Below are 10,145 nucleotides of genomic sequence, written 5' to 3' on the forward strand. Positions count from 1 at the left end.
GACCCAGCTGGGGATAAGATCCGGATTCTAGCCCTCCTTACTGGACAAGATTTGTCACTCGGATTTTCCCCCGTCTGGATGGCCATGACCTTGACAATGTAAACTCCAGTGACTCGATGAGGCGGCGAAGTCACGTCTCATTTGCTCACTGGCTGGTGACGTCACTCCTCCACCTTCAGCCCCGGTCGCCGTTAAACGCTCATCACGTACTCTGTCCCGTACTGCGAACAGCCAGCTTTACAAACACCGTTTCCGTCATGAAATCGATCCACACACGGACGGTTCCGGCGGGTTCCGGCCGTGCAGGAGCTGAGCCGGTGGTCTCTCCTCCACGCCCTCACCCCCTCACCCTCCGCGGTCCTGTGGCTGAAGGCTGAACTGCTGCGGAAATGACACTTTCTCTAGCAGCGCGGCGCCGTACGTCAAAAGCAAACACCACCGCCCGGCCGGCACGGTGTGCCTGGAAGGCGCGCTGACTCACCCAATTCCTCGACGGTTTGTTCGGAAACCCCGAGAACAAATAGGCTCAATAAAACTGCTGGTGCTGGACGTTTTTTGACGACTCGTACCTGATCGGTGCTCTGCGGTGGACGGTCTCGCGAGGGCTCGCCGGTCGGCTCGATGGCCGGGTCAAGAATCGCCGCGCCGCGCTGTGTCACCTCAGTGAGGGTCACTCTTGTCATCTACCTGACCTGCGTGACCTCACTGACCTCTGCCATCAGTGCTGATGTCAGTGCGGAGCTGAACCGAAGCGAGGTGTCCCTAGACGCGTTCTTCGCAGCAGTGACGAATAAGACTGGAGAACAAGAATCCGAGACAGTTATTGAAACGACCACGCCTTTACTGGTGTTTCCTGAACCGAGTGAAACACTAGTGCAGCTGGCAAGCCTTCAGAAGCAGCCCCAGGAGGAAAGTGTGCTAGATGTATTCAACAGCGGAGAACAGGGCAGCTTGGCCTTCACCCAGCAGGATGACCTGACTTCGAGTCAAGACAGTGATGTGATATCAACACAGACCAGTGAGTTACCTGAAGTCAATAGTGATTTTAGTCTGCAGAACGATCAACTCATAAGCGAAGAAGGCCTGGTCTCTGGCTCTGAGGGTAGCGTGTCATCATCCAGTTCAACTGGCGATTTCGGCGCTATCCAAGACGAAGGTCGGTCTGTCGATGTACAAACTCCCTCCGGTCTTGTTCAAGACGATATGATCACTTCGGGCCAGATCAGTGAAGTAGTCTACAGCGACGGCAGTGATACTCAAAGCTCCCAGATTGGCATCTCTTCTTCCATCGAAGGCCGTGGCGCTACTTCGGCCGAAACCAGCCAGTTCCTTCCCGACGTCTCTAGCAGCTGCGTGGTGCTCGTGGATCAGCTGGACGGCGTCTTGCGGCCCACTGAAGAAGCGCCGTGTCTGTTCCGTCTTCAGCGACGGCCGGACCACTGCGCCGTGCGTCTGCAGCTGATCAAACCCGGCTCCCTGAGCTGTGACACCGCCCGACTCGAAATGGACGGGCAGCCTCTCTGTGAACAGCTCTCCAGTGCTGTCGAGGTCGTCAGAAACTTCACCAGCGATGCCATGACGCTGGACGTGGAGCTCGCCAGGGACACTGAGCCGCGGCACGGCGGGGTGGACCTAGTGGTGAGCTCAGCACTCAGCTCGGAGGGTGCTTTCATTGAACCAGCTGCTGAGGCTCTTCCAGAGGTACGCTTTCGTCAGGAGCCGTGCAGCGGGGCTGGTGTAGCTCAGACGGCGCCGCAGCTGCTTGGAGAACCAGACATTCCACCGACCGGAATCTGTTTCCAGGAGTTCTCCGAGACTGCGTTCCGGTTCCGTTCGCCAGGGTATCCGAACAACTACCCACCGGATACGATCTGTCAGTACCAGGTCCGCCGTGCGGGCAGTGACATCTGTCGACTGGAGCTGACTCTGAACGCCTTCGATGTCGAAGGCGTCGCGACGTCGGTCTGCCCCTTCGACTTCCTCCAGGCCGGTAACCAGCGACTCTGCGGACTGCGACCTCCCGGTGAGATCGTCTACGTCGACTTTGTGGAGTCCTTCATGGAGCTTCAGTTTCACTCGGACGATCAGACCCAACGTTCTGGCTTTGACATCACGGCTCGTCAGCTACGGTGTGTGGATCCTCCGGGACCGGGTCCCGAGCCGCGTGGCGACTGTGATGCTGTATTCGTGGGACCCGAGTTCACCATAGAGAGCCCCGACTTCCCGTCACCGTACCCCGTGTCTACCAGCTGTCGCTACGAAATTCAGCGCGCTGGTCCAACTGTCTGCGAGCTTCAGCTGACCTTTGAAGTCTTCGCGCTAGAATCAGCAGCCGACTGCGCTCTCGACTTCTTCGAAATCGGCGGCGAGAGAATCTGCGGTGTGCTGCCGACCGATCAGACAAGAATCGTGCCGTTTGGCGGCGCTTCGACGCTCCTAGCGCAGTTCCAGTCGGACGAACGTGGCTCAGGACCTGGCTACAGGATCCGAGCGAAACAGCTCAACTGCGGGCCGGGTCCTGGGCCCACTCCTCGGCCCTCCTGCGATCTCGTCATCACAACGCCCGTGTTTGAGCTGACATCGCCAGGGTTTCCGCTAGATTATCCTCCAGACTCCGACTGCCAGTACCAGGTGCGCCGCGCCCTGCCTGACATCTGCTCCCTTGAGATCACCGTACGCACCTTCGACCTCGAGGAATCTCCGGGCTGCGTGGCTGACCGCTTCGTGTTGGGTGGTGAACGGCTCTGTGGTCTGCAGCCGGCAGGACTCGTCCGCAACATCACGTTCACTGGAGAACAGGTGACACTGGCGTTCCTCTCCGACGTCGTCACTCAACGGCAGGGTTTTGACCTTCTCCTTCGTCAGGTGCGCTGCTCCAACCCCGGTCCCAACCCCGGCCCTGGGCCGTTCCCGCCGATTCCTCCCACACTGCCGCCCCCTTCAGCTTGTGGTGGCGCCCTGTTCGGACGACAGGTGGAGATATCCAGTCCCGGCTTTCCCGGACCGTACCCGGGCGGCGTCTCGTGCGTCTACTCTCTGCAGAAGGCCGACGAGTCCGTTTGCGAGCTTGAGGTACGCTTTGACGTGTTCCAGCTGGACCCAGGCCCGTTCGGTGCCGAAGGATGTCGAGGAGACTTCATAGAGTTCGGCGGAGAGCGAATCTGCAGGGCGGAGCCGGGCGAAGTGCGTCGCATTCCGTTCCGGAACGCCGCTGCCGAGCTGCTGTTTCGCTCAGATGTGGTTGGCCCGGGAGGCCGGTTCCTGCTGCAGCTGCGACAGGTTGACTGCGGAGTACCTGTGCCTCCGGTACCAACTCCTGGTACCTGTCGCGCCGAGCTGAGCTCCAATGGCGCTCTGGTGCGCTTCACTTCACCCAACTTCCCTGGCCCACCGCCTGCCACCCACTGCTCTCTGGTTATCAAGAGGACCGTACCGTCCTCGTGCACCCTGGAAATGCGCGTGCGTCACTTCCAGCTGGCCCCTGAGGAGCCTGTGTGTCCCGTCCAGTTCCTTCAGGTCGGCCAGCTACAGGAGCGAGTCTGTGGATCTCATCCGCCTGGCTACGCGCGTCGCTTCACCTTTGAAGGAGCGGTCGCGCACGTTGAGTTTGTGTCTGAGGTGGTTGGCACCGTGTCCGGCGGCTTTGACGTGGAGTTTGAACAGCTGCCGTGCGCCAGACCGAGCCCCGATCACGGCGACTACGGCAATCACGACTACGAACATCATGGCGACTATCACGGAGGACATCACGAAGGTCATCACGAGGGTCATCACGAGGCTCATGGAGAGTATCATGAAGGCCACGGTCAAGGACACGAGGAACATCACGGAGAGCACTTCGGTCACCACGAGGAGCACCATGCGCAGCATCAAGAACATCATGGTCAACACGGCCAGCATCACAGTCAGCAGGACTACAGACACGGTGGTGGTCACCAGCACACTCAGGTCACCATCGGAAGCCCCTATCAGCCGAGGGGGAAATTCGACCTCTTCTCCTTCCTTAAACCATGGACTCTGTTTTCCAAGAAGCCGAAGCGGTTTATCCCTGGTCCTGGTCCTGTTTACGGTCCTCCGCCGATAACCTTTCATAGTTCTGCGACCACTCACTATGGTCCTCCAAAACCACGGCCAAGCTACGGTCCGCCGAAATCGAAACCCCGACCTTCCTACGGTCCACCTAGACCGGGATCCCACTATGGTCCACCGAAACCAAAGCCAAAGCCTAGCTACGGTCCTCCCAGACCAGGATCCCACTACGGACCTCCTAAACCAAAGCCAAAGCCTAGCTACGGTCCTCCCAGACCAGGATCCCACTATGGTCCGCCAAAACCAAAGCCAAAGCCTGGCTATGGTCCCCCCAGGCCGGGATCGCATTACGGGGCTCCCTCGCCAGGTCAGACACACCACAGGAGTGAGCACGTGCCCGCCGCGGCTCCGGAGGTGTTCCCGAAATTGTCCTTTGACGGATGGACGCCGATCTGATGAGATACCTCCAGTTATATGCTTAGTGGCTTGAATGTTCCGTGCGAATCAGGGGTCCTGAATCCTGATTCAATAACTCAAATGTTAGCCGTTTTACAAGTGAATGTGTATTCTGAGCGGTGTTTCATGTTTGTTTTATGCTTTTTATGCCGTACTTACCGTGATGAAGTCAGTAAATGTTTGTTTTGATTTTTTAATAAATTTTATTGTTGATGTGAGTCTCGATTTAACCCGGCAGTTGCTGGGGTATTTCGCCACCCACCGTTTGCTGGGGGGGGGGGGGGGGGGCGTTAAACGTCCCAGGCCGATAACTCGAGAACCAATAGGCGCAGCGAAACGCACGAGGCGGCAAACGAAAGAACGCGACGAGACGCTTCAGATGAGTACTTAAAAGTTGAATTTTGACGTCACAGGTCAGGTCAAGGTCAGGTCAAACACCTGAAATCGGGCTTTCAGTAGCATGGTCTTCAGGACTTCGCAAAGGGCGCCTCTCGTCATAAACTCTGTCAAAACGGTGCACAATCCATCATATAAGGCCTACAAGAGTGTCAGCTCCATGTAGGGGTCAGTCAAGCATAGGTCAGGGTCAAGGTCAGGTCAACCGGGCAGGCACATATTCCCGAAAATCAAAACTGATATTCGCAGCCTGTGAGACATGTTTTATGGGTAATTTGGGGCGTAGAACACGATGGTGACATTCATTTTACCATATGTGTACGTGTTTGGCTAAAAAAGTTCAATTTAAGAAATGCATGTATCATGGTCGTGAAGTAGTCACGAGAAATTGCCAAGATTCACTTCAAGATTTTGGAAAATGCGGAACGATAATCAACAATCGAAGATAGCCATTTGATTGTTCATGGTATTGGCAGTCTAATGGCGTTTACGGCATGTCTGTATGTCTATTCTGTGATTTTATATGATTTTTTGAACATATGCCGTTTTTGGTCGAAAACTCAGAAATCATGACGTCACTAAAACCTCGATATCTCAAAAATTTTCCGACCGATTTTTTTGAAACTTTGTCACAATAAGCTTCAATCAATTCCCTACAGGTACCCAAAATTTGGCGCGCCTGCGGCGCGCCGTTTTTATGCTATGGCTCGGCGAAAAAAGTGGGGGCGTTTAACGCCCCCCCCCAGCAACTCGCGGGTTAATTGCGTCTTCGGCGAAGGAACCTGAGGATTTATGGTTGTAAGCTGAATTATTTTTTCATGGAAAGGTCACTCACAATTCATAAATGTAAGGTAGAAATCCGTTTGTTTATAGCACTAATAGGAGAAAGACCCGTAAAAACGACGTTAGGATGCAGTGAGAGTTTGCCCCATTCGTGTTTGACCGCTGATTAATCCAGAGCTCCGGGGAAAAACGAACGAGAAAAGGAAAGAGAAGATCAAAGCAACGACTAATGAAGTTAGCTGTGGTTTTGGTGAATAACTAAGGCAAAAATAAAGGAATGAGTAAATATCGAAACCGGGCTGCGGAGTCGGAGCCGGAGTCGCCAAAATACCTATTACCGACTCGACTACGGAGTCGGAGTTAACGCTGCATGGTTTAACGTCATGCACTGCACCTGTTTGGTTGACGATATAACTGCGCTCGAAATCAGATTTTGTTGAAAAAAATGCAATTTTGCTGTTTTGAACGAACGTCTTCAAGTAAAGGAGAAAAGATGGTAAATTCCCCAGGAGCTGATTTTTAATTATGCATGTTATTTATAATGCATCTTTGCAACGCAAAGCCTTGGAACGCACAAGGGATCGTTTCAGGCAAGATAAAAACATCTCCATTATGAACTTCAACATCATGATATTGATTTTAATAGGACCGTCCGGATATGGTGTTGAGTGCTCTTGCGAGGAACATATTGTTATAACTCAAAATGAATGACCTTTTCCTTGAATATAGAAAGTTTAAATGTCGAAAATTCACCTAAATACATCATTTTCGACATTTAAATTTTCTATATTCGAGGAAAAGGTCATTCATTTTGGGTTATTAGGACCGTTCGGAGTCGGAGTTGGTGTCGGAGTCGGAGTCGATTTTTAAAGCTGGAGTTGGAGTCGTAGTCACCCTAAAATCCATCGACTCCGCAGTCCTGATCAAAACATTAATTGCCTCAAGGCGTTTCGAATATGTAAGTGCTCCTTTCCATGCATTAGCCGCTCAAGCTGAATCTTGACCTCGGGTGACTTTGGATGATGTGACTCAGGTGATGTGACTGATGAGAATGCGTGTAGGTACAACAGTACGTGGTCCCTACAGGTACTGTTGTAGGGGTACATGCGATACATGCGATGATATGTTTGTTTATAAAATATGTGCAGCCGAACGAGCGTCGGCATACCGGAGGTTGTCACGAATATAGCTAGAGTACCGTCCAGACTTGTTAACCCGCGCCCGGCTGGGGGTCCTGGATTTCCACGCCCTGCTGTGGGGGGGGGGGGGTTGTTTGAACACCCCCCTTCTAACTCGGCTCCTGGACCACGTAGCGATACGCAGAAGGCGGCGTTCGAAAGAGCGCAAAAAATAAGGACGAACTCACTTTGGTCACTTATTGGTCAGGTCAAAGGTCAGGTCACCAGAGGTCATTGAAGGCAAAATTTCGCCGATTTCCAGGTCGAATATCGACAATTCATCCAAGAAGACAACGCATAACTCGGGAACCAATAGAGCTACAGAGCCGCGGAAAAGCGCATTCGATAGCCCTATTAACGCCCTTTTTGAATAATTCCCTCAGATTTGACCTACCGTCAACGGTTTTGCCTGCAGGGGGCAAAAACTGCAAAAATAACCGATTTTTTTTCGGAAACAGTTTTCTGCAAAAAACTTTTGACCCAAGCCTTGTACGAGCTTACTTTTACCGGCATCGTGCTCTTCTCGTCAAGACGCATCGAATGAACTATAACTTGACCTTGAAAGGTCAACTTGAAAGGCTTGAAAATTTGACCTCAGGTCAAGGTCATGACCTGACCGGAAAGGGTCATGTTGCATATCAGTCGATCCGTATCGTCGAGCTGAACACATCTAAGGCGTTTTCATCGCTCTAGCATGCCTCTATCAAAAGTTATTTGCGAAAAACTGTTACATACCATTCGTGACCTGAGATGACCTCAGGGGCATAAACAGGGGGTCACGGACACCAGTTTTCATGTTCATTGTGTCTAAACCACTTGTAATTCAGTGTTTAAGAGTGTTTATAATGTGTTTCGTCCAAAAGAGGCGCATTTCAATTTTCTCCCATTTACTTAGGTATACCTAATGGGGAGGTCGCAAATTTGACCTGACCTTAGGTCATCGCTATCGAAATTCTGAGATAAACATTTTATACATGCTATTGCTTTTATCAATCGCTGAAAGTTTCAAAGCGATCGGTTACTCCGTGTAGCTATGGCAGACATTGAATTTGAAACTTTTTATGAGGTGAGGTCACTTCAAGTGACCTGGTGACCTGACCTTGAATGACCTTGGTCTGAAATTTTTACAACATGTGTAGCAGACATGTGCGTGGATCCGAGAAAATGGATCTGGGATCTGATCCCACGGATCCTGATCTCGGATCCAACGGGATCATAGATTCAGCTCTGTAATTTGTCGAGAGATCCTTAGGGATCACAGATCCGAGTCTCATTTTTTGCTTGAGATCCAGTGAGATCATAGATCCTCACTTATTTTTGTCAACACATATATCCCCAAAAAAGCACATGTTTCAACTCACAAACGTCCTGTTTTAGTGATTCTATGTGATCGCACGTCATAACCCATAGTTTTGTAGCAATTATTGGCATAGAAACCCTTTAAAACATGGTTTCAAATGTGGTGCATGGTGGGATCCACTCAGATCATAGATCCATGTTCTTAATTTATCGTCAGATCATGTGAGATCATAGATCCAAGATGTATTTTTCACCGCCGGATCCGGTGGGATCATAGATCGCAACCTGTAATTTGCTTCGAGATCCACTGAGATCATAGATCCATCACTCGGATCCATGCACATGTCTGATGTGTAGAATTGATGTATGATAAACATTTTTTCGGCGGCTACTTATTTAACCCGCGCGGGGCTGGGGGGGGGGGGGTAAATTTTACCCCCCTCGCGAATTTTTGCAATATCTCAAAAACGGCGGCGCGCAGCGCCGCCAAACTTTCAGTACCTTTTCTCACATCAATTTGACACGTTTCCTGAAAATTTGAGCGAAATCCGTCGGAATTTTTTTGAGAAATTGACGTTTTAGTGACGTCATGTTCGCCATTTTCGCCTCAAAAACGGCAAAAGTTCAAACGCTGCTAACATCTTCATTTTTAAAGGAATCAAGACGTAACAAAAAAGGATATACGTGATTCTACTTTGTCTATCAAATGGCTATCTCGGTTTTTGGAAAATTTTGGATTTTGGCCCAATTTTTTTCAAAAAACTAACTTTTTTTGGAAAATAGCTATAAAATCCAAAATTTTGAGTGTATCGACAAAACCGGAATATATGTAAGAGAAGTGGTCTATGTGCACCTACATACCAAGTTTTAGAAGAATCGGTTCAAAAATGTGGGAGTTATTCAAAATTGTATGACGTCACGACACACAAAAATTTCGAAAAATGACTTTTTGGGAAGTTCTAGACCTCGTACGGAAACAAAAATAGCACCATTCGATTCGCCGTGAAAAAACTGCATCAGATAGACACCTTTTTAGGCCTTAACAACCAACTTCAAAATTTGACCTCACTTGACCTGACCTTGACCTGACCTCGACCTGAAATTCATCCAGAGGTGGTCCATATCACTTATTGAGTGTGCTTATTGAATTCTATGAGTAAAATGACCCATAAAACATGTGTCGCACATGCCCTTTTCTATATTTTGTTTTTGGTGACCTGACCTGACCTGACCTGACCTTGACCTTGACCTCTGAATGATATTGTATGCAACGAATATTGTCTTGGTAGCCTAAGAACACGTTTTGGGCGATCAATCTCAGTCCATGACTCCATTCTTCGGCAACTACGGTGCAAGGCCGATACTGTAGGAACTTGCAATTTGTACCCTTGACCTGACCTTGACCTTGACCTCAAACTTAAAATTAAGTATATGTTTTTAGTTGTTCGTGATGAGATCTTTCGATTGGCGTTTGAATTTTCCAAATCGGACCATTAGTTCGGGAGATAACAGGGGGGGGGGTAAAATTTACCCCCCCCCAGCCCCGCGCGTTCGGCTGGAGACCCCAGCCCCGCGCGGGTTAATAAACGATAGAAAATGACCGGCCTGGTTGCTGTGAACACTGACAATTTTTTCGTGTTGTAATCATTTCTGTGAAGGAGCATTATGCGGCGTTTATGTAGAAGCGGCGACGCTCGCTCCAACGCCAATAATCCACATAGCTCGATGAAACCTCAGCAGCGTCGGAACTCGCTCTGAATATGCCGGCCATGCAGAGATCCCCTCCCACCATTGCCGGCTCTGCGGCGGTCACTGGCTTCACCCTATAGTCCGGCGCCGTTGCCACCTCCATCGGCCGCTGTCGTCGGCCGCCCCGCCGCCGCCCCCGTCTGTATGCTCGGTCATACGCCTCAGATTGCATTCCGACCGCGTATTTATCAGCGGGCTTCATTGCCGCGCTGGCCGGCCGGCCCATTCTTCTGTGAACGGTCGGCAATCATCGGA

General features: G+C 50.8%; 1 protein-coding gene across 1 annotated transcript; it reads left to right on the forward strand.

The window, feature by feature from the left end:
• Positions 1-566: 566 nt before the first annotated feature.
• On the forward strand, positions 567-4,698 carry LOC122371144. Its single transcript, XM_043347275.1, has one exon. It carries the CDS (start codon positions 622-624, stop codon positions 4,483-4,485), a length of 3,864 nt encoding a protein of 1,287 aa, XP_043203210.1. The 5' UTR covers positions 567-621; the 3' UTR covers positions 4,486-4,698.
• The last annotated feature ends 5,447 nt before the right edge of the window (positions 4,699-10,145 follow it).

Source organism: Amphibalanus amphitrite, unplaced genomic scaffold (genome assembly GCF_019059575.1).
Source record: "Amphibalanus amphitrite isolate SeventyFive unplaced genomic scaffold, NRLGWU_Aamphi_draft 001210F_arrow, whole genome shotgun sequence".
Taxonomy (NCBI): domain Eukaryota; kingdom Metazoa; phylum Arthropoda; class Thecostraca; order Balanomorpha; family Balanidae; genus Amphibalanus; species Amphibalanus amphitrite.